Below are 24,752 nucleotides of genomic sequence, written 5' to 3' on the forward strand. Positions count from 1 at the left end.
GACTCACAGAAACTTTTGTATTTGCCTTTGGAAAACACATTAAAAGCTCACGGTCCTTGCATTTTTATGCAGTTGGTATTGACATATGTACCATGAAACTTTTATAAGTTGGCACTGTCAGATTTCTAAGTCCAGCATATTGCCCAGGGCTGCGTTTGCAGCAAAACCATACGCTGTTCTGCATGGGAGGAGGCTTAAGCCTAAAGACACCAAAAGATCGTTGCGAAACGCGAACCCAAACTGATGATGATTCTTAAATAAATAAATAAAGTAATAAATAGAGAGGCTGGAACGCAGCCATTCGGCAGAGCGTTCACACACAAGCGAAGGCTACTCCTCTGTAAGATCAGTGATGAACCGACTGTTAGCACACAGGCGTTTTATCTCCCAGGCACCCAGAGCTGGAGAAGATGCTAACGGGCTGCTTGATTTAAGGGGCTTTTTTTGAATGTTAGACGTAAATCTCAGCACAAGAATACGCACAGTATTGAACTGCATCCAGAGACCGCAGCGAGAGCCCGCAGCTCCCTCTTCTTAATGAACTGCCACAAAAACCTGGGGTGGAGGGAAAGCTAATGGCACTTCATTTTACTGGGCTTTCCATTACAAGGAAAGGAGGAAAAACAAATAAAAAGCCCAGAGAAGGAATCGAGCTTTATGAAAAGCAACAACAGCAACAAAACCTCAAAGCACAAAGGAGCACTTGTATATACATTTGAATGGGAAGAGGGAGTGGAAAGGAATCATGGTTTAGTGAAAGAAATGGCTCGGCTATAGCTCCGATTCTTGGAAATGCTTGTTTTTCAACAGGCATTAGGGGTGATTTAGAGTCTGACACTTAGCTGATGTAAATCAGCATTGCTCCTTTGCTGCAGCTGATTTATGCTACCTGAAGATCTAGTCCCGTATTTTCTTTCGTGTGCATGTTTGCCAAAGGACAATTTTTTCACCATTTCTCTTTTGCTTGAAAATGAAACTGGAGGCTGGTTTTGTGTATGAAAACAACAAACCGTGTTGTCTTGAACACTGAGATGTAATTATTCTACGAAAAGTCCCTATGATGAGTGGTAAAGCTGTGGCCTTTTTGCCAAATTTGTTTTTCCAGGTACAGGTGCCATTCTCCCAGAGATGAATTTGCTCCCAAAGGGTTGAATCTGATGTCTTCTACGTTGGGAAAGTGCAGCAGCATGAAGCACCCATATATCACTATGATTTAGACATCCCAGAAGAATGTGAAATAGAGGATCAAAACAAGTTTTCCCATCAATGGTTCTATCAATGCATTTGGCATTGGGCTGGCAGGTTATGTAGAAACATGAGACCATGAAACATGCTCTTACACCAAGGACCAGTTTGGCTCATAGGTGATTCTTACCTTTACACCGACTGTTTAGGATTCAGGAAAATGCCTGGAAGTAAATAAGGATAAAGTCACCTCAGTTAGAAAGCCAAGTATGTTTCTTTTGTGACCAGAGGGAATAAATTAATGAACAGAAAGATCAGATGCCTTGGAGGCTGGGGAGGGACGGGGCCTGCAGGAAGGGAATAGGCATCCTCAGTTTCTAGAAGGATAGATCACAGGCTTGAGAACCATAAAAAAAAAGAATAAATCCACGTGATCAAAGAAACCACGTGTGATATACCACCATGAAGCACACATAAACAAGAGCAAAAAGCTGGGATTTGCCTGCACTTGTTCATTCTCCACTTTGAACACTGCAGTGTTGGAGTATGGAGAGGAAAGCGAGGATGTGTGCGAGGCAGAGCTCATCATTCACCTCACAACCCAGGGGCAATGAAACACAAACCCAAGGGTTCCCTTCAAATACCAAAGGCAGGTCGGTAGCAGCCCTTCTCCTCCCATGCCAGTCCCCTGCCACGTCCAGGGCTCGGACATCCTCAGGCGCCGCGAAGCTGAAGTCAAAAGAAGGGAAGTACATGCCTGTAAGGTCTGGGCAGGGAGAGGGAGGGAGGAAGATTATGATCAATTACACATTTACAATGCCAGTCAAAGAAGCTAATATATCTCATGCTGAAGTGGCCAGCGTGAGAGTTGTGCTAGATGAGATAAGCAGCAAAAAAAAAGTACGTTTCTAACTTAAACTAAAAGCTTAGAGGGTGCAATAAAATACTGCTGTTCCACCCTGGTTTTAATGAACAGATTTTCCCCCCTTGCACACTGACATACATTTGATATAGTTATTTATCCTATATATTTCTCGCGGCATATTTCCCAGGAGACCTTGTTTATCTCGCTCATAAGTACATGATGGATGTATGGTGCTTTGGATAAATGGTATCACAATCAGATATTTTTATGGATATAGGCAAACGGGGTTATTAACAAAGGAAGGGCAGAGAGGAACCAGCACGTGAAAGAAAATCGTGAATGATTGATGACAATACACCTGAGGTTGCAAGGTGCAGACTCCAGATAACCAGCTAAAAGAAGAGTAGATAAGGGCAGCACTCAAGACAGAGCTGTTTTCTACCTCAGGGTCAATGTCACGCTGACTGCCCCAATGCCTGCATCCCTCTGAGCCTGCAATTTTAGAGCAGGCAAAAAAATTCCCCAGCAGGAGCAGCTCAAAAATGACTGCCTGCCTTTTCATACAGCATAAGGCAGAGGCATAGGAAGATACAGAACATTTAATCCTACCCCAAAATACCTGAAACAAAAGAAGTGACGAGTGGCCAGCAGGTCCAGGGAGGGGATTCTGCCCCTCTGCTCTAAGGAGATCCCACCTGTAGTACTGCGTTCAGCTTTAGGGTCCCCAACATCAGAAGGACGTGGAGCTGTTCATAACAGTAATAATTACTGTCTTCATCACCAGTTTTGTTGACTTACACAAGCAGTGGGGTGTTAAAATAGGATATAAAAGGAAGACGAATCTGGAGGTGTAATTGGACCTGAAATCTGGCAGTTATCTTGAGTGCTTGCTGGGCTCTTTAGCCATCAGGGTAGAAGAACCAGGAGTTGGAAACCTGGGGACTGTTAATATCTCTGCATGGACTTGTTGGGTTGCTTTCAACCTGGGGAGGAACAACTATATCCATCTGACAGAGGGAGGAACCGGAGCGTGGCAAAGTAATTTAGCAGCACTACAACTAGCACAGGGTTTGCAAGTCCTCAGCTGCTGCCTAGACCACGTTCCAGCCTCACAGGGAAATGTAATGTTTCTACAGGATACGAAAAGACAGGGAGCGAGTGAATCCAGGCTGGAAACCAGTCTCGCTTACCCATTCCTAATGGAGATGTTAGAGGCTGCAAGAGTCAAGTTGGTTTTGTCCTGGGAAAGTTGGATGTGACAATTACAACTTACCTCAAATACCCTTTCAGGACCTTTCCAAGCCACGCTGATGGGATCCAGCACACATCACAGCAGCGATGTCTTCAAGCAAGGAGGTGGAGAAAATACAGCTTCTCCATGTTTACTGAGTCTCTTTTGTTCACGAGCAAATTGCTTGTGAAAATACAATATGGGATGTAGTAAAGCCCATCGAGACAAGTGTCTTAACCAGAGAAATGGGCTAGAGCAGCGCAACCAGTGCTTGGCCTTCCCAAGCTTCCATACATGGGTTAATCATCTAAACTTACACAGAAAGGGGAAGTTAGAAACACAAGATAGTACCAAAATCTAACGTGTACCAAAATTAAACAATAAAAGCTTCAGCACAATATTTTTTATTACCCTCCAGGTCATAATAAATCATTACTTAGTTGAATCAAAGTACAAAATCACAAGGATAAGATACAGTTATGTCCTTTAGAGGAGGCTTCTAAGCCTATAGGCTCAATATTCAACCACTACTGAAATCATACTTCAGTTAGACTATCCTGCTGATCTTGAAGATTGTCAAATCTCTCCTTTCTTTCTCAAAAAAAAAAAAAAAAAAAATCTCAACTATTCAAACCCAGGCACTGCCACTTCAAAAAGTCTGGATTTTTCTGATCTGAGAACAACAGTCCAAATTCAGGTTGCTACATTAGGCTCTGCTTGCCGAAGCAGCAGGTGGATGCACCGTGGCTATGTGTCAGAGTGCTTTGTCCAGCTTGATGATCAGGAAAGGTGGTCAAATTTACAAAAGCCACTCGATTCATCTGAGAAAGTTCCTTGATCAGATTACATTGTGTCTCCTCAATAAGGGCAGGCAATTGCATAGCAGTATGTGTCCTCACAGGCACCCATGAACCACCATCAGGGTCCTCTGCTGCAGAGCTTCTACACTGTCCTTTTAAAAAACTCTGAAGAATATTATACTAAGCATAAGCAGTGACCTCTTTGACCATGACCCAAATGACCCTCTTGGCAAATTTCTGTGACACAAAAGATATCACAGTAATACAGCGGATAACGGAAATGTTTTGGGTTGGCAGCTCAGTTACAAAGCCCATAATGAGTACAGAGCTCTCTTCTTTACATATGCAATGTGCTCTTCCTTTCTTAAAGCTGTCACAGAAACCTTGTCAATAAGTGTGGAGGCGGCACGAGGGCTACAACTAAATGCACGTTCCATTGTTCAGATGTCAGAAAGCCTGAGTTGTTCTTACAAGAACCACATTTAGACAATGTCAGTCTGAAAGGAGAGAAACTGGTGATATCAACCCATCATCCCCAGCATTGCTCAAAACCCTCGGAAGAGCGTTTGACCTTGCAGATGTTAGAAGACTTGCAACACTTAGGAACAACTTGGCACTGGTGGAATCGTTTTCCTGGAGCAGAGCTGTTACTGTTTATTTTACAGCATGCTCCACCAACTGTCTTTGCAAAAATCGTTAACCACCAACAAAGCTGTAGGAGGAAAGTCCCTGGAATGATCCAGGCTCAGATCAGTCATGAGAAGGCACACAATATTACAAGTTACTCTTCTGTTTGACCCGGATTGCGATGCACAGCTCCAGGGACAGTAACAAAGGGCAAACCATTCACTTTGCTTTGGCTCTTTTCATAGCAAACTCTCTCCATCTCAGATGTCCTGAAAGAAGCAGCAATGCAGCTGCTGAAATACAGGTTTTCATGGAATTGAACTGATGAACCAGAGCCTGTTTGGGGCAGAGGCAACTACTAAGGGCAGAAGACCTCAGGGGATGTGCAAAGAGGCTTGTTGCAAAATGTCCCATTTAGTTTGCCCACGACAGAAAAGCTAGCGGCTCATCCTGCTCCAGCAGAGGGTCCTGGAGTGGCAGCCGTTAGTCAGGGTGCAGGAAGGTCATAGAATCATAGAATTCATGGAATGGTTTGGGTTGGAAGGGACCTTAAAGATCATCTAGTTCCAACACCCTGCCATGGGCAGGGACACTTTCCACTAGATCAGGTTGCTCAAAGCCTCATCCAACCTGGCCTTGAACACTTCCAGGGATGGGGCAGCTACAACTTCTCTGGGCAACCTGTTCCAGTGCCTCACCACCCTCAGAGGGAAGAATTTCTTCCTTAGATCTCATCTAAATCTCCCTTCTTTCAGTTTAAATCCATTGTCCCTTCTATCACTACATGCCCTTGTAAAAAGTCCCTCTCCCTTCTCTGGAAAAGGAAGTCTCTTTCCAATGGAGAGGTTCAGCCTCTCCTGCAAGTGTAGCCATCTCTCTTGCCTTCCAGTATTCCCAAGCAGCAGAAGGAGCAGCCACTGCTTTCCAGTTGTCCATCCCAGTAGCATCCCTCTGTCCTTCCCACTCCTTCCCAAGGAATATTGGTGTATCTGAGCATATCGGGGTATATCTGATACTCTCAGTGTATCTGTTGTACTTCAGAAACACACAGGAGGAAGCTCATCGCTGTGGTAGGAGTACAACTGCTATATAGTCTAATGACACTTTGGTGTCACCAGAGTGTTCTTCACAATTTGCTTTTCACTCCTTCAAGACAAGTTCTAACACAACAGACAATTTAAGTTAAACAAAATAAATTGGGAAACCGGAGTAGCGAGGCACAGCAGCTTTAAATGTCACATTAGATACTATCGTGCTCATTGAGATTTAGACTTTAATATGCGATATTTAGCTCCACATGACACGGCTGTCTTCACAGAAGCTGCGCATTAGCACATATTCTGGTGCACGTAAGATCAGTCTTTTCTTATCTCAAAGGAACCTTCAAAAACAAGATAGTAAAATATAAAATCATGCTGCTACCAAACAAGGCAGGAGGCAAAGCTTGTCTCAGTTAGCCCATTGCGATAAAGACAGAGAAAAGTCAAAATGTTAAGGACAGTAAGCACATTTGATCCCACGGGACAACTGCAAAGCATGTCTGAAGGTGTGATTCATAACACACACCAGCTCCCATCACCTTCTGAAATGTTTCCAACTTCAATGCACATGGATGAGACCCGTAAGGAGAGCGAGGTCAACCCAGCAAGCCAGTCAGGTGACATCTTCCCACTCGGTCTGCAAACTGCTCATTGCTTTTGTAAGTTCCCAGAGGTTCCCTCTAGCAAGTAACTGTCTCAGCATCTGGCCCTGAGCACGACGAACCACCACTTTGCGGTGCAGGGTTGTTGCACTGTCGTCTCCTTGTTCGTTGACCTCCTGAACACGGAGACCAGCTGGCCCAGCAACCCCAGTTTCCATGAATAGTAGCATCTAGAAAAAAAAAAACAACCCAAAGCGAAAAACGACCGTCAGAATATAGCAGCTCTTTCCATGGGAAGAGTCGTCAGCTTCCATGAATCATATTCAAATACACACATCTCTGTCCCTGTCCACACCACTAACAAAATGCTTGAGTCATTAACAATGAGTGACTGTTTTAAAGATGTTAGTTCTCTGTTCAGCATTTCTGGTGTTCAAACTACACTTTACGCAGCAAGGACAATGGAAAAGAAATTAATTAGTTTTATATTTGCTTGCAGGGCTTTTCTCTCTCAGGCTTAGTCCAAGCCTAGGTAAGAAAAGCAGCAGCTAAACTCGTGTCAGTCACATTTTGAAGTGCTAGGGGAAATGTTCACGTTCTTCTTCAATGAGCAGCTTGAATATTCAGCTTTCTATCCATTGCTTTTCCTATTACACAGTTTCTTCTGGACCCTGAGCATGTGAGTGACATAAATTCAAAATCCTGAGAATCCCAGAGCTGAACACGGAGGCAATACATAAAAGTGGGAAAGGGGAGTGAGAAAGGAAGTTACATGCTGCCAAGTGAATGGATGGGAGTCTTTGGGAGGCTCGGATGCGGTTACGTGTGCTGTAAGTAGACTGCAACAAGGTGTAAGTGACTCCACAGCTTAAGACTCCATGGACTTGCTTAGAAACACCTACAGAATTGACCCTCTGCTCGGTGAAATCTTGACTTTGAATGTATTTCAGCCTAGCTTAGTTAGGACACAGTCATGCAGAATAAGAACTGGATAAAAGACTGTCAACAAAGTGCAGTGATGAATGCAGTGCATCAAATTGTGGGATGGTGCCAGAGCTTTGGGTGCCTGAGATCTGGTACTATTTAGCATCTAAATTAATGAGCTGGAAGAAGTAAACAAAATGATTAAATTCACGGATCGTTCTAATCTAGAAGGAGTTAAGAACATAATTCAGGAGACAGCAGCGATATAAAGTGACCAAGAAGCATTAGTAAATGCTTCGAAACAATATAATAAGATTTTAAGATTAAAATGTATGGTAGTGCATCTAGGGGAAAACATTTTGCAACATACTGGCTGTATCGAAGGGAAAAACTTAGGAAACAGAGCTGTTGGAGGAGACCCGAGGCTTGTCACGGACTATAAATTAGGTAGGAGTTCATATTTTGATACGATTGCAAGGCACTTTTATGCAGCTTTGAACTGCGAAAGTAAAGCCACCTCCTCATGAGTGCAAAGACATTCAGAAGAGGGAAGGCGAAGTACGTCTGTCATCGTTGCAGGACCATGACCCTCGTGTGTGAGCTGGGCAGAGTGGGGACCCCGGCGCTGAGCATCACTCCCCATCCATCAGCCACCATCCCTGGACACTCAGAAACACTGCTGGGACTGTCTCCTTGGCTGGGGGTCCCTCTTACCTTTCCTCTCGCTGATCTCACAGGCAGTGCCGCTGTAGCCAACGGGACATAAGCACTCACATGCCGTTCCTGAAAGCAAGCAGAGACGGTGGGATTAGAGACTTGGAGTCACATTTCCCTGCAGACACCCATTTCTTTTCAGTCTTTTATCTTCTGTGAGGAAGGGAGAGCGGGTGAAATGATATCAGCATTTTTCTCCAGTGGTGAAAGTATAAAAGAGCAATAAAGCAGGGGAGCTGTGACTACCCTGCCACCCCTCTCGCCTCCCTGGCCATTTGCTCCTGTCGCCGCACTGCGGCTCGACCTCGGCTACACCCATGCAGTAATTCAGCAGCCCCGGGTACCACCCCGGCCCCCTGCTCCTCTCCAGAAGAGGTATCTCGGGAGCAAACTGCAGCATCAGGAATGAGCACCTGGGACAGGAGCATCCCAGCTTGGCTCTGTGCCAGAGGAAAAGTCCATGTAGCCATAGTCTGGGTGTCCACCCCACGGCACAATCCTGGAGGAGAGCTCTCACTTAGCAAAATAAACGGCTATTTAAAACCTCTCGTTGAGAAGATCCTAAATGAAAGCTAACCTGACAGCTCCTAAAAAGTTATTTAAACAAGGGTAATCATGAGACGAGTCCTTTAAGTGCTACAATCAACTAGCTGCTACCTGAAGCGCTGCTTTCCGCATTAGGTACATTTAGACGATAACGATTCTCATCAGGACTTTTGCAGACGCAGATTGGAATTGGGCACTTGACAAAACGGTCCCTTTGTTAGAAGCTCTCATCAAATCATATATCTCTGTTTAGGCAGTGCGGTTTTCCTTCAATTTGATTATTTTTCCCCTTCATTTTTAAATCACAGCCTGCTTAAAGGAGGAGGACAGCTTCTATTAGAAGTGGGGGGAGGTGATGGTGATAACTCAGCTTGGCACTTCCATGGTGCTTTTCATCTTCAAAACCCTTTTACAAACACTAATTAATGCTGAGACAGTAGTCACTTCTCTAGGAGGATGGAAGCAATCTTAAAAGCAAAGGAGGAGCCTTAAAGATGTCAATATTTTTTTTTTTAATGCATAATTGAGAAGGAACAAATTCTTTCACAAAACTGATACAGATGGTCACTCCCCATCCCTTGACTTCACGTTTTTTACTTACCAGTGGCACTCTACAAATAGACCGACTTAAAAAAAAATAATTAATTACCTGAAAAACAAATGACAGGAAAAACTAAAGAGCAGATTACTCATCAAACTTCCTCGCTCCCCACAAATTCCCAGCTCATTTCTCTTAAGAGGGTAGAGAATAGGTGCAAAATCTTTCTACCTTGCAGAAAGGGGATGCCATTGCCGTGGCACGGAGCACAGCGACAGGAGCTGGTCTCCAGCTGAAACTCCTCAAGAGCCCGTCGCAGATTTTCTTTTATTGTCATTGCGTTGGCCAAGTCGGTCGGAGTCACCAGCTGATACAGCGGCTCTGCCTAAAGGGAGGGAAGAAACCACATTCGTTTCCAAGTTCAGGATGGTCTGAGCATCTCAGGGCTCGGTGGCGGCACAGCTGGAGAGGGAATTGAAGGTCTTGTGGCATGGGCTCCAGGTTTCCCACCAATATTTCCTTAAACCTCGTGAACGACAAGGCAGCAATGTCAGGAATACTTACAGGGATCCTCCCCTTGGTTTACACCACCAGAGCAGTTGCAGATGCATAGCAAAATACAACAGCCATACTGTTAGTTGAAAATAGGCAGTTTCATTTAATCCTTTCTCATCCATTCCCCTAACTTTGACATTTTTAGACCGGAAATGTTTAAACTTAACATTTCCCAGGTGCTTTGTTTCTCTGTTTTAAAAAGGATCCCCAAAATCCACCCAGAAAAACCTCCTTCCCTCCTGGGAGAGCTGTGCAGCACAGCCAGAGGCACCTGCTCACAGGCATTCCTGTTTGCACCTTCTGCTTAACCACTCCTGCATTTCAGGGCTGACTTCCCTCAACCCAAGATAAGGGTTTCCGCTGCCTTCAGAAGGGAGAAAATCGTGATCTTTGTCTGCAAACACCACAGATGGGGTCGGTGGGAGAAGATAAGGGGGTGCTCAACACAGTGAATGTGCAGTATGGACCAAGGAGACTTTGACTTGCTCATTTACTTTTTTTTTTTTTCTGAAAACAAGGGAAAGTTAAAGCGTGGTCTTAATATTACCAGTCACCCACTAATGCCAGTGAGATGATATCAGCACGTGTCATCAGAGAATGCCTCCCAAATTCCCATCCTTGCTGTAGAGGTGCCTGCCAGACAGGCCACGGCAATACAGTAAGCATGAAAGATCACCCTACTGCTACTGCAGGCTCAAGCTACAAAAAATAGAAGAATGTTTCAATAAAAAAATGCTCATTTCCTGCTGCTGTACATCCATTCTTCATCAATTATCTGTGATCCATACTTTGCTTTTTGAATTCAGATCATACAAATGAGGAAATACACTACGAGTGACCTGCCAAGTCCCTTCAGCAGATGATTTATGAACTGATTTGCTTTAGTTTTCCCTAACTAAGCGTTCTTGGGCTGACATTTAGTCACACTCCGCTGGTACTTTTGATCTTCAAGCCCCACAGGGATATTGGTATGGAAATGAGGGATTATAGATACCAAACCCAAATTAAATCCGTCTGTGGTTTTTCACTGGGCAGCCTGGTCACTGATGCCAGGCAAGACAAAGAAAGTCACAGTTTCTGGTGGGAGAATTTTCCGTAGGTGGGAGCTAGCACGGAGTGTTGCACTGATGTTATCTCCTGCCCAGGGACCTCCCAGCGCATTTCCGGAAGGCCGATTCACAGCACACCAGGGGCTTGGGAAAGCCACCTCCGCTGCAGCAAGCGCTGGACAGGCACTGGCTGTATTCCCAAATTACTCATTTTTGCTTTGCCTCATAGTTTTTAGAATTCACCTTTTTTTTTTTTTTTAATGGAAAGTCAGAATTTTCAATGAGAAACAAACACCTTTTACAAACATAAATATTTTGGCTTAAAATTAAATTTTACAACAAAAACCAATTATACAGTAATAAAATCAACTTCCACCACTACCAGTCCAATCTCCTGTTTAAAAGGATGGTCTCTCGCACCTTTGTACTATTCACTCAGAGTGAATTTATTTTGACATAAAAAATGATGAGGCAGAATTGCTACATACCTTGTTCGCTTTTTACTTTTACAGTGCCTTGCATTTCTAAAACTCTTCAGGATCAAAAAACACTGACTTTTCAAAATCTAAATCATATTTTTAAGATTTAGCTCTGCTGCACAAACATCCAGGCATGCACAGTGAACTACTTGACTTACTGAACCAGAGAGAATTGTTGCTAAATAGTTACCGGCACACACAGAAGACAGGAGAAATTTCAAGGAAAAAAAGTCCTTATAAAGTATATTCTGTCAGATATATTTTTGATAAGTGACACATTGGTCAAACAGAAGGTGGATAGTCTGACTTACCTGGTAGGCAGCTAGTGATCACATCTGCACAGCCAAGTTAGGAGGATAAAAGCTGTTTCATTCATGCACTTCCGACCACACCACCCTTTTCAACGCATCACATCTTTGATTTTCTGAGTACTCAGTCTTAGAGAAACCATGTTTCACCAATACAGGTCTATTATTTGCCCTAGAAATTTCCCTGTTTTTCTTTTTTTAAAAAAAAAACCCTATTTATTTCAAGACAGAGTTCTCCAAGGCGCGCAGCTACGTGAGGCTGAACAAAGTGATGGGTACAGCACCTTTAGCTTTATGATTTCAGGGTTGTACTGCACAGCATCTCCCCACTCCTGCATGAGCGCAGCCGTCGGCAGGTTTTTGTAAGCCAACGCCGTAACGTGTTCGCTTGCTCCGCCACGAACGAGAGCGATGAAATCTTCCACGTACTGTTTTTTGGAGGTGCTGTCTGCAAAAACAAATTCAGAAAGTGGCCAGCTCTGCTCAGGTACATCTTTGTGGATTGCAGATGAAATATAAGATCACAGCATAACATTCCTGTGTATGATCCATCCCACTGAGAGGGGAAAGGAAAAAGGCCACGAGCGTTCCACCCCTGAATTGTGGTTTTCCATGCTGCTCATCCTGTGCCCTTCCTGCTTCCCTACAGTGATACCCCCATCCCCTTCTCCTGCACCCTACATCCTTCCCCCTAAATTTCTTCCCCATAGTTACAAGCTTGCAGGTCCTTCCACAGCCCGCAGCTCTTCACCACCATGAATGTTGCCCGTTCTTCTCCACATTTCTTCAGGTGCACCCTCCTCCCACTGCAACACTGCCACCTTCCCGTATGTCCCCTGAGGCTCCCACACCTGCTTTCACCTTTTGAGCTTCTTTGGGTGCAAAAACCAGGATTCTGGGCTGATCTGCTGGGAAGTGGGTGCATTCATATCACAGCACCAGCTGGGTGGGTAATGGTTGATCTATCCCTGCTTTTCCCTGGGACATTGAGTGGATATTTTTTCTCTATCCAGCAAAGAAAATCTTGCAAAAAACACAAGCTTTGAGATATCTACATCTCTTTTAAGCTTGGCTGGGGTTAGCCAGTAGACTAAAAAGCAGCTGTGAGGGAGTGGGGAAATATTTCAGGCAGGCAAGATCATAAAATCTTCTTTTCACTACGACAAAGGCTAGAAATTAAATGGTAGAAGTGTTTCATGCTTACCTCCAATCTCTTTTAAAAGAGATTTACAGCCGGCTTCAGTTATTCCAAGCTTCACGTAGGCATAACGAATATTTCCTCCAATGCTAAAGTCACGCTGTGCACATTTTTGGACATCGCTCAGAGAATAACCTTAAATACATACCAAAAAAACGTAGTGTTTTAATACAACTGCTTGATGTTTTATGTCCATATATACAGAAAATGAGAGTTGATAAGTATTTTTGCTTTGGGAAGAAAGGAGATGAGATGAAGAAGCCTTTTTTGGGATATTTAACAGATTTATATGAAATGATATTAAATATCTACATTTTACAGAACTCTGAAACCAAGTGCAAATGCAAAGTAAATGCTGGAAGAGGACAGTTTTAATTACAAACTCAGTTGTACTGGGTTATGCAGAGCTGCCATGGCTGGGAGCCTGGCCTGTGAATTAAACATCAAATGTCTTTGACAAAGGACTGCCCGCTACCCATCCCCATGGTCAGGAGCCAGGCTTTTCAAGAGTAGCATTTCCTCCCTTCACTAGCTCACATCTCCAATTCTTTGCTGCCAGAAGAGCCTTAATTGTTTCATGGAAGTTTCTCCACTATTTTTTTTTTTTTTCCTGGCATATAAGAATTGGCCCTAAAAATCTGCAAATCCATCATATGTTCTTCCCTGGAGTATTTCTCCAAACTCCTTGCTGTCCTGAGGCTCAAGAATATTTAAGCAGTCATCATGGTGAAACACCAGATATGACACTTAAGTATCTCTTTCTTTGCTTTTTTGTTGTAATTCACCATGTTTCCTTGAATTCCCTGTATCTACTTTTTTAGTTAAACTCGTATCTGGACACCAATGTTTACATGAGCTCACAACGCAGGTATCACTGTATGGCTGTCCTGTTCTTATGCTCTTCTCATACATCTGATATTGGCTGCTTTCTAGATGAGAAAAGAGGATGCACTGCGTTTTGGGCTGATGCAAGATAGCCCCTATTAATGTTCATAGTCTGTATGCACCTGAAGGCAGGAACCACCATTTTAGGACATCGTTGTACAGCACAATCCAGACCTCTCTCCTGCCATCCTTCCCACAGAAAGTATCGAATCATGAACCACAGACACATCGGGCATGTGAGATTACATGTGAGATCAGTGCAAGTACCAGCCATGTGACACGGTGTGCAATGCTAGATTTGCAAAAGAAGACTTGATTTCCAGCACAGACAGCACAAACATAATGATTTCATTTCATAGATTTCTAGGTTGGAAAAGACCTTAGAGATCATCCAGTCCAACCGTCCCTAATCTCCCATTAAACCATATCCTTAAGTAGTTCATCCACCCATGATGCATTTGAAGGGAAAAACCTGAATTCTCAGACTGGACCTTCCAAACCCCGGAGAGAACACACAGCCCAGCTCAGCACTGGGGATAGTGTGAAAATGTTGGTATCACTGAAGGATCCTGCTCCAGATGAGCAGATGCTGACAGGCAGCATTTCGATGCAAACAATAACACTCATGAGTTCAAACAAACGTGGCTTGTGATGGGCCCACAACAACAGCTGAGAAATTGGGCAGTGCTAATGTTTTGAATATCTGAAATCTCAATCTAAATTCTGTCCCTCCGGGCTATACCCGACTCCAGGATAAGCACCTTCCTAGACAGCAGAAGAGCAAAGAGACCGAGTGCCACACACGGCAGAGTCCACTAAATGCTTTCGCAAACAGACAGCGAAGGCGGTTACTCACTCCCATGCCAATGAATAAATAAGAGAGTGCAGCTATTGATTAATGTCACACGGCTCGCTCCATCCTGCACAACAATCATCATTTCTCGCCAAAAAGGAAGCCAGGGTCAAAGAGCAAGAGCAACGTCAGGCGCAAGAGTCACCCAGCAAATTATTTACTGTTTCCTACATGCTGGAAAAGCTCTCGAGGCTAAAGGTGTTTCAAAACTGTCATTTGAAAGGCGATGGGAAAAGATCTTATGTGAAGGTTTTCAAAGCTAACAAAAGCGTTGAGCTACACGATTCTCATTCATCTCAACATCATGTCAGCCTCCAAAACGTGTCGTCTAAAATACTTCCTACAGGGCCCTTTTTTATGAACTGGCAGCACCCCCAGCTTGAGAGCTAGATGAAGCCCATGATGCTGAGCATGCTTTGAAAACCAGTCTCTTTATTCACTGTCGTAAAACACTTCTACTCCCATACTTCCTGCAGGCTTTCTTGGAGATAGATGTCGTTGACTCCTTCTTCCACCACCTCTCTTTTCTGACCTCACACCTGAACCATCACTGGAGGCCTGCAGAGGGGTTTTCCCCTCAGAAAAGCTGACCCCCAAAGCTTTTTCACAACCATCAGACGCACGTACCTGCCTTGCGGAGCTCATTGCTGTTCATGACTAAAGTATATTCATAGATGCCACCGACGATAGCCTCCGTGATGTAATGGGTCCCGTAGTCTCTGTAGAGCTCTCTGTACTCCCCGTAGCTGTACTCCAATGGAAGCTGATGGAGCCTCTGCAGGAACTCGTAATGCAGCATCAGGGCTCGGGGCTTCAGCTTGTAAACAGCAACAGCCAGCTCTGAACGGGCATGGATGAATTTGCTGGACTACATGAAAGGCAGAAACACAAGAGAATCCAGAAGTGAGGGATGTCATTCTTGTGGCAACGTGTAGTTATTTGCTATTCAACAACTAACGCTGGTCAGGACGTATCAATTTAACAGTTTGCAACCGGAAATCTTTTAATTTAGCAAACCCAACACTTCTAGCAATCAAGTTTCTGAAAATCATGATTATGACTGGTATAAGGGAGGGAAGAAGGAAGAGGGAGAGACATCCATTACATATTAGGTGATGGCCCAGGCCACAACGGAGACGTGGGGAACAGCAGGCTCCAGGCTCTGCTCTGATGGATCCAGGGTGCAAGGACACAAGCAGCATCGCACGAGACTGCTCTGCCCCCAATAATGTCGGCCAGCCTTTGTCTCTCACAAGCTCTCTCCTGAAGAATTCTGACATCTGAAATCACCACCATTTATATGTGAAATGGTAATTCTCTGGTTGATCCAAATTAATATTTATATTCCACAGAACATGCCATTAACAAAATTCAAAGGAAAGAAGAAAACACGAACACTCACACACACATACACATTATTTATATGTCTCTGTACAAATAGGTGTAAGTGGATAAATGTTCTATCTCCCTCTTCTGGCATAAAAGTCAGGAACAGAGGAGGTCTTTCATCATGGTCAAAGGATTTAGTGTCCAGTTGTTTGGGCCAAGAGGACAACAGGATCAGGGGAGGTTCAACATAGAACTCTGTAGCTTAAATAATAAAATCAAGACTTAGCATTGGGTTTCTTTATGGATATCTATTGCAAATGCCTCTCATGTACCTCTGATCTTGTCATGGGAAACGCCTCTCTGCAGGAAGCAAATGCAAGTTTAACAGCAACAAGGCACACTCTGCCATTCCTGAGTGCGCTTTATACCGAGGGGAGAGACATAGATCAGTGATACTATTAAACCATTGACAAGAGATAGGTTTGTTTACAGTAATAACAGATGAAAATAAAGAAATCAAATGAAGGTGCACACTACCTCAGACTGAATCTCATCAAGCAGCCCTAGGAGTTATGGATTAAAGCATCTCCAGCCAGCTTGAAGTGTGCATCAGATCACAGCCGTGACCAGATCTCCGCAGACGAGGCTGGAGGGGATCGTGCCATTTGTATTTTGAGGTGTGTTCCCCTTGATCTGGTGAATGATGTAGGCGGCAGATAGATCACATCAGCCGAAGTAAAATGGCATGTGTCAGTCTATAATTAAAGCCACGGAAGGCCTGCTAGCTGTTGTCGTTCTGGGTTATTGTCAGGCCTGTCCTACAGTTGACCAGCTTGGCTTTGCTCTTTGCATCATCATTTACTGAAGTGACAGCTCCTGCCTTGCTGAACCCACCAAAAAGAGCAATGGCCCTTCACGTGTGAGATGATATTCTGCAATGATTGCACAGACAACATCCGTCTGTACTGCAGACCGGTTTCTGGACTGCATGTACAGGTGCAGAAATTCCCGGAACTGCAGAAAATCCAGTTTGTCCTCCTTTCACCCCAGATTTCTCTATTCTTTGCTGTAACTCACCCGTAGGGCAGAGGGAACTCCGGGCTCCTGAGTTCATCAGCTAAACCCCAATTTCACTTGTGCAGAGGAGTGGAGGAGTGACCGTGTTGGTTGCACCTGCTCACCTCCCACCTGTCAGACTGCTTTGGCACCAGTGGTAAGAACTTTGTAACGGGTAGCAGGGCAAGGTGCACAGCATCCCATGGCTGAGCGCAGCACCGAGACTCTTAGGACTGTCACTTGTACATGTCCTACGAGCAAGTTCACTGTACGGAGGAGAAGCCAGTTGAACCGGCTTCTTAGTTTCATTTTTTTCCCAATAACTTCCCTACAAACACCCAAATGTGGATGACCAGCAGGACACTGGACAGACTGCACTCAACTGTGGCTGATTTTGGAGGTTAGGCAGCCCAGTTCCTGGTCAGTAAGTGAATGGAAAAGCTCCTGGGTGCTGTAAACATGAAGTAAAGATGAAGGCGTTGTGGCCTTAGTAAACACTTGGCCAATGCAAACTGCAAAATCCAATCAGGAGAAAATGTTTCATTTATCTTAGTCATGGCTGCTGACCTGAGGATGGGGATCAAACCGATACACACACACGCACACACAGACAACGCGTTCGCAGAGAGTTAAGTGGAGCAGTGCTTACAGTTGAAGAAAATCTTTTCATCCGTTGAATGAACTTCTTGAACCTGTTGTCGTTAGAATTGTAACCAAGTTCAAACATTTTTGGTATTTTTATGCCAAAGCTGAAGCTAGACTGCGAAGCTTTTGCCTTCAGGACGCTGCTTTCATAATTTGAGTAGGAGTCATATTCAGTCATTGTAAATTCATATTTGCCTTTGGTCTAAACAGAAAGCAAAACCAACACGTTTAATTTCCTACAGAGCGATTGTACACCTGAAGCATGGGGAAGGAATACAGAGACAAACATACTTATGAATTAATGCTTGCACTTTGAAGATGTAAAGCCTTGTCTAATTGCAAAGAACTATTATTATTAACACTGGTACTTCAAGAATACTTGACTCGCAGAAGCAGGAAAGCTACTACCTCCTCCATACTGCAAGGACCTCAGGCTTTTACTTAATATGTCAATCTCACGCAGAGAAGGTGAAATCTTAAACATAGGCATCAATGAAAGTATGAATTCTAAAAGGAAACGGTTTCTTAACGGGCAACGCTCAAAAATATCATGCTATGTCATTAAGATCATCAAGATCAAATATATAATGTTCAAAATATATCCTTGATGCACCACAGAGATGAGCTAGGTGCCTTTGCCTTTCCACAAAGCACACAGTGTGCTGTTACCTCCCAGGCTCTTGCTCAAGGGCAGCTTTCCCCACCTGGATCTCACGGCACTCTACAATTCTGTCTGAAATTAATGTCCCTGTGCCCGCTGGGTGGCTGTAGGGCCCTCTTGTACACACGGCACCAGGAGGATTAGGCTCAGTTTTTGCAATGACAAGGTCCAAAGGAACGTTGTCATCTATTCCAGTGCACGTGGGTATTATAAGGAGACTTGTCCAATTTCACAGAGAGTCTGAGGTATGATGATGTTCTAGAAGTAGGGCTAAATTCAGCCTCATCCCATTTGATCTCACGAGTTTTGTAATTTTTATAAAATGATTTAGTAATGAAGTTTTATCGTTATTACGCACTAAACTTACTGAAATATTTGTATTTATATTTATTTACAGAACAATCTGACGCATACCTCTGGAATGTAGCTTTCTATGTTGTATGGCTTTCTGAATCTTGTGTCCACAATATAATGGGGAGAACATCCCCCAGCATAGTACCTGTGATCAAGAACTAATCCTTCCAAGCTGTTAGTGAAGATATTTAACCTGTAGATGAAGCATAACAGAAAAATACTAAGATTGTCATTGATTTAGGGGTAGACATCAAAGGACTTGGCTGAGAAAGGCAAAAGATCTTTTGTTTGGCTGAGGGCTCTTTGTTTTGTCTTTGCTGGCTGCTTTATTTTGAAACCCCAAAAGAAAGTTTTGCCTCTTTCGCTGTCTGATCAACCCATTTGCTCCAGAAAAAAACAACTGACTAACAAAAAAGCAAAAGACAGAGTCAAATTTTGACACTTCGATGAATACGAAGGGAAATTTTCACCACTCAGCTAGGAGTGACACCAGAGCATTACTGCCACCAGCATGGCCAGCTTCCATAGCTTTTACCAGAACTCTCTGGGAAGAGCAGAACAAACTGCACCAGTCAAACCCTCACCCCATCAGGTTGCTCACCCTGAGCATCCCTGGATGCCCACTGTATTCCCACTGTGAAGCAGGATCTTCAAATACTGTTTTGCTAACCCGTGTCATCAGTCCAGACTAATTTTTAATTCACATTTCTTTGTTCTAAGAAATTTCTTTGAAATTTATCTTTCATAATATTTGCTGTGTTGGTCAAGGAAGAACCAGAGGTCAGTAGATGAGAATGAAAATTGTCAGGGAACAAGATCTAGGTACTCAAGCAATTGTTCAACTATTCCTTGAAGTCATTGGGAACTTTTACTTTGATATTAGTGGATGATGGACAGTAATCTTAACCTGTCTGCTCTAAGAAAGGACGTAGCACTGCTGCCTTTTCAGACGAGATGATTAAACCTCATCATTTGCTTTTCCTGTTGCTGTTGGAGGGATCTGCTGCAGCAAAACCCTTTCTGTCGCTCACTGCCAGGACACTCACATCACCCTTGTGCCATGCAGCTGAGGACATGGCACTCATCTCCACAAACTCATATTCAAATAGTAACATGAGCCATTAGACAAAACTTAAAAAAAAAAAAAAAAAGAAAAATTGCTAATAGTCCATGCCGTGTTCCTATTAGTGTTTCAGGCCCCTGTTAGATCTGTCTCTCCTTATTTTGGGGAGAGGGACTTGCATGATAATGACTCTGAGGCTGTAAAATATTAACTCTAATTTTAGAACAATCTGAAAAGAAGGGAAGTCCACTAAAAGCAAATTACTGAGCAATTGCAGCTTCAAAGACATGAAAAGCATGTTCCTATAATTGTCCTACATTATTTTTAATTTTGATTAAACTCAGAAGTACAAAGCATTAGCAATGACATGTGCAGCAGTCATATCTCCAGAGAATAAGGAGGAAATTATAATTTTTTCCTTGCAACATGATTTTTTTTTTTAATGTATAAAGCATTTTTTTCCTGCAGAATGAGAAAAAACTCTTTTCACACAGTCCGATCATACAGAAAGCTGCCACAGTCTTAGCCTGTAAAAGCTGGATCAATTCAGATGTGCATTTTAATCCTGGCAAAATTGGGCAAAGTTGGGGTTTCCTAGCATGCAGGTTAATCCTACCCTACTTACGCAAAGGAAACAAATTCCACTATCTCTCCCTGTTGAGGAAGAAATCCAAGAAATTTTGACACCCCCAACAAATTAATACGCTGTGCAAAAATACAAATCCATAGTCAGGTTCAGATTTAATGTAATCCAAGATGATGATTTAAGTCACTCTATAAGGATTGGTATAACTGTATATTGAGATTCTAACAAACCTTCCTTTGTTTTTATTCCAAAAGCACAGTTTGAAGTAGTCCCTTGGTTCCTAAAGGCTACGATATTCCTGCTCCCCACAGATTGGATTGGGACAAAGTCTCACTTTACTTACATCTGTGCAAAATAATTGGATTATCAAAACTTTCCCACTGATTAATTTAAGGGCAAGTACCATATTAGAGAAATGTTTGGTGTTGACATTTCCCTCTTCCCTCACCAGGTTTTGGCAGCATGAAGAGCACACACGGGCTCTTGAAGTACATAGTCACAAGCTGAGCTGATGATCTCCGGAGGGTGCACAAGTACCTCCAGGCACATCTGGGACTTCTACTCACCTCATCTCTCTCCAAGTGACTCATGGAGTCAATAAGGATTTTCCCAGTGGGCTTTGGATCAGGATCCCAAAGACTGTCGAATCCCAACCACTCAATATATCAACTGCTACAGCTTTTCCCTGTTCAATGCTTATGGCTGAAGCCACATAAGATGATTCTTATCCTTAAGTAAGAAAACATCTCATGAACGTCACTCACCCTTTTGCCAGATTCTCTATTCCCCAGTATTGCTCCATCTTCTGGTCACATTTTTTAAACACTTTTTTGCAGTTTTTTTCGTCTGACTGGTCCCCACAGTCATCATCCCCGTTACAAAGCAGCCTCCGTGTAATACATCTCCCTAGGATGCAAGGTGTAAATTACTCATAAAACAAGGTGTTATCATGCTTACTGGTAATTTTGCAAAATCACAGTCCCTGGCTCAGAGTCTAGAAACAAAACAAAGACTCCTGTAACCTAAGGTTCAAAACTAGCCAGAAAATACTTCCTCTCTATCTGCATGGAAAACCTCAGGTTTTTAATCACCAAGCTCCTTCTGCTCAGTTTTCCTCAAAACTTTCAAAATCTTAAAATTCCTTGTTCAATCTAGTAAAAAAAGAGAAATCTCTAATTAAAAGCATAAAAAGTAAAAATTTCCCTATTTGGAGATTTTAAAGACATGCTTTAGACTAAGATAGACTCAAAACCATTGATGCAAACACAACACGAGCATGGATGGACACTAGTCAACTCCTGACATGTCTTTAGCCCATCAAACTCTTGTAGAAGCTGAAAGTTCAGTGTGGTGGTGTCAGAGATGCCACCTGAGCACCATCACTTCTCACTCTGTAAGTCCTTACCTGTAACTGCACACACAAAACCTTCACACCTGACTTTATTCCTGCAAGGATTATTTGTAACACAGTCTTCTGTTTCTTTGTCAGAATAATCACACGGATCTCCGTTGAACTGAGAAGGTTGTTCCAGGCGGGCAAACCTGTACTGTGATGAAATAAGAAATACTGACTCAATTGTAGAGAAATTGTGAATTTTACACTTCTCTAGTTAAAATGCAAACTTTGTGTTGGGGCGATCTGATCTAAGAGTACTGTCGTATAAAAAAATTGTCAGCAAAGAAATGTGATGCTGGTAACGTGTCTCATTTCAAAGGTTTCTGATCTGCGATCTGCAGCAGTTTTAATTTTACCAAGCAAGGATTGAGGATTGGAAGGGATGAAGGAAAGTTTGCTTTTCTTTGACAGTTTGCTTAAATGAGCCTGACACAGTACTGCGGGCATTTGCAAGAGTAAGGAAGGATTCAGTTACATCTCCTCTCTTTCAATTAGTGCTGGTAACGACATCCCTTGTTATTTTCTGTCAGTGTATTTACTCGGCCCTTGGTATCATTAGGGACTTTTTTCCGCCCACAACACGGCTGTGAAGCAGTCAATTACTCCATCCAATATGTTAGCCCTCCTTTTCTTTCCAGCTTCTAAGATTAACTCTTTGATACGAAGCATCACTCTTCCCAACTCCCATCACTGGTTATTCCCGCTTAAGCCTGGGAACAGCTTCTCCAGCTCGTTAGCAGAGGTCCCTCGAGCAATGGGGATTTTGCCCTTCACGCTATTGAGATCATTACTTTCATTTGATGGAGCTTCTTGGGTAGGAAATGCTTGTTTGTGGCCAAGAAAAAGCATCTTAATTCTGAGAGGCACTGAGTGCCTCCAGGTCTCACGGGGGACCATTAGAGAGGATGGTGCCTTGTGCTGATGCTGGAAGAAGAGGATTATGTTGGAGGGAAAGTCCTGGCAAAGCCTGGGCTTCCTGCTTGTGTTTTCACAAAATCACTGGAGTTACAGGAGGTGAAGAGCTGAAAAGCTAAAAGCCAGCTGAAAGCAAAAGCCCATAGTCTCACCTGTACTGGGCTTTCCTTGGCAGCTCCCTGCTGTTTGCTCAACCCCATGGACAAAACAGACAAGGTTTGGAGGAGGTCCTGCCTCCCGTTTTCTCAGGCTTCATGCCTAGACCACAAACACTCACCTTTTTCTTTTGGCAGGGATCGCACCTGCTCCATGAGGACCAGGCAGAGAGCACGCAGTCACGGGGCTGCGGTGAGGTGCTCACGGACCGGGCACGCCTGCTGTTGGCCGCGCTCTCATTGGTGCCACTCAGGTTAAGGGACTCCTTTTCACCACTGCATTCAACAACATGAGAGCTTCAGCGTGTGAAACCACCAAGCTGCGAGGACAGAGCAACCTGGCCTATAACCTTGCAAAACTACGCGCCAAAGAGAACTAATGCTTGTTAGACCTCACCAAATCTTCCATGTGACCTCTAGATTTCAGTACTCATTTCATACTGGCATTAATTCTGTATGAAACCTGATCCACTCTTCAATGTCCAAGAGTAGATCCAGTTCTCTACACCACCACCATGACAGTAAGTCTACAGAGCCCTCAGGAGAGGTGACTGCAGAACACGTTTGATCTAGCCGGCCTAGGAAACTCAACCCACATCCCACCAACCTTGGCTTCATCTCAAGCTGTGTAAGCTCTACCAAATAACCTGGCAAAGTGGCCAGCAGTAAAATCTGCACCATCAGTTGCTGCCCGTGTCCTACTGCTCCCTGTTGCTTGCCATTTTGATACTCTGCTGCCGGACACAATGGGCAGCTCCAAGATCAGATACCTCCACGACAAACACCACTCACAATACTGAGGGCTGGCATACACTCAGCATTTTTGAAAACCAGGCTTAAGCACCTCCCTTTGCTGAGCAGCCCATTTTTCTCAAGCTGACCAAACCCATCAGTCTTAGACTCTATTCTTGGTTCACAATAGAGAGTCATTAACCCATTAATCCTTTTCACCCCAGTAATGAACCTGAACCCCAAATGTGAGCCTTCACTCTGCACCCCAGCCCCTCTTTTGCCTCCTCACATGACAACTGTCTCCAAGGTTTCCACGGTGCCACAGCTAAAATGCTGCCTACTCTTTGGCGGATTCAGTCTTTCTGATTACATACTCGTTCCAGACAAATGCTTCCTTGTAGCACCTAATCCAAGTGGGAAGCCTTAGTAAAACATCGACAATTAGTTTCTTTTCATACCCGCTTTGACAAGTAAACTACCACAGTAGCATTCCCAATTCCTCCACCAAGACAAGCAACAGCATCAGCTGAAGCTTTAAGTATGATTCAGTGCGTGCCAAGGGGCTCTCATTACTGCATATTAAAAATCACATGGAATAAAGGAATTACAAAAACTCATCAGCTCACTGAGGCATGAAATCGGAGCTCAAAGTTCAGAGAACAGTAGAAAAATATAGATAGTCTGGAAAGATTACAGTCACTGATTGACCACAGTCCTCTGAAAGAACAAAATCTATTAAGCCAGCAGAGGAAGAAACAACTATCAGCCAGATTCTTGCCTCAAAGAAAAAACTCCCATCTTCCCAGGACATGGTCGGGCAGCTAGCACAGGAGGAGGCTGCCCATCGCAGGCAGAATCCCACATTATGACATGAGCATGGCAATTCGTTGTCTCGGATTTATCAAACAGGATTACTTTTCTAAAGGCAGATGCATCACACTACGTTAACTTCAAAACAATTCCTTTCGCTATTCCCTAGGAATACAGAAATCGCTCAAGGCAGCAGTTATGTGCTGTACAAAGGGAAAGCAGAGAGTCCGTACTGATTTTCACTCTTTACCATATTGCCTCATGGACATGGCTTCAGAAATGTTCACTTACCCAAAGCAATGAAGGGTTTGGATGTTGAGTACAGCGCAAAGCAGCAATAGTTTGACGGGGTATGGAGCAACCGCGGCGCGTGCTGTGTTCATCGCTCCAAGGTACCATCGGCGATTCGGAACGACCATTCTGTCTGCTGGCGGGGTTTGAAAATGGTTCAAGTAGAAAAAGATAAATTACCGGGTCGTTTTTCCACACTGTAAACAGCAGATGACCCACCACCTGGCAGATTCACAAGGTAAACGTTGCAATTGTTAGTACATGGCTTCTCTGGAAGCAAGTGGGAAGGAAGCAGAGATCTGTCCAGAAGCGATTCACAGTTTCATTTGTAACGCTCCTTTCAAGAGACAGGGAAAAATG

The 24,752-nt window shown here is 43.7% G+C and overlaps 1 protein-coding gene across 2 annotated transcripts; it reads right to left on the reverse strand.

The window, feature by feature from the left end:
- Window positions 1-6,428: 6,428 nt before the first annotated feature.
- C8B (complement C8 beta chain) lies at window positions 6,429-24,520 on the reverse strand. Of its 2 annotated transcripts, none has more exons than XM_086617548.1 (12): window positions 24,393-24,520; window positions 22,682-22,835; window positions 21,499-21,640; window positions 20,858-20,999; window positions 18,505-18,637; window positions 17,434-17,631; window positions 15,027-15,267; window positions 12,668-12,796; window positions 11,748-11,911; window positions 9,304-9,457; window positions 7,989-8,057; window positions 6,429-6,580 (listed from the first exon to the last, which is right to left on the reverse strand). In XM_086617548.1, exons 1-12 carry the CDS (start codon window positions 24,518-24,520, stop codon window positions 6,429-6,431), a joined length of 1,806 nt encoding a protein of 601 aa, XP_086473674.1. The 2 variants fall into 2 exon arrangements, with proteins under 2 accessions (XP_086473674.1, XP_086473676.1); XM_086617550.1 differs by having other exon boundaries at window positions 22,682-22,808; window positions 24,393-24,484.
- Between the last annotated feature and the right edge of the window lie 232 nt (window positions 24,521-24,752).

Source organism: Tauraco erythrolophus, chromosome 10, assembly GCF_009769465.1.
Source record: "Tauraco erythrolophus isolate bTauEry1 chromosome 10, bTauEry1.pri, whole genome shotgun sequence".
NCBI lineage: Eukaryota > Metazoa > Chordata > Aves > Musophagiformes > Musophagidae > Tauraco > Tauraco erythrolophus.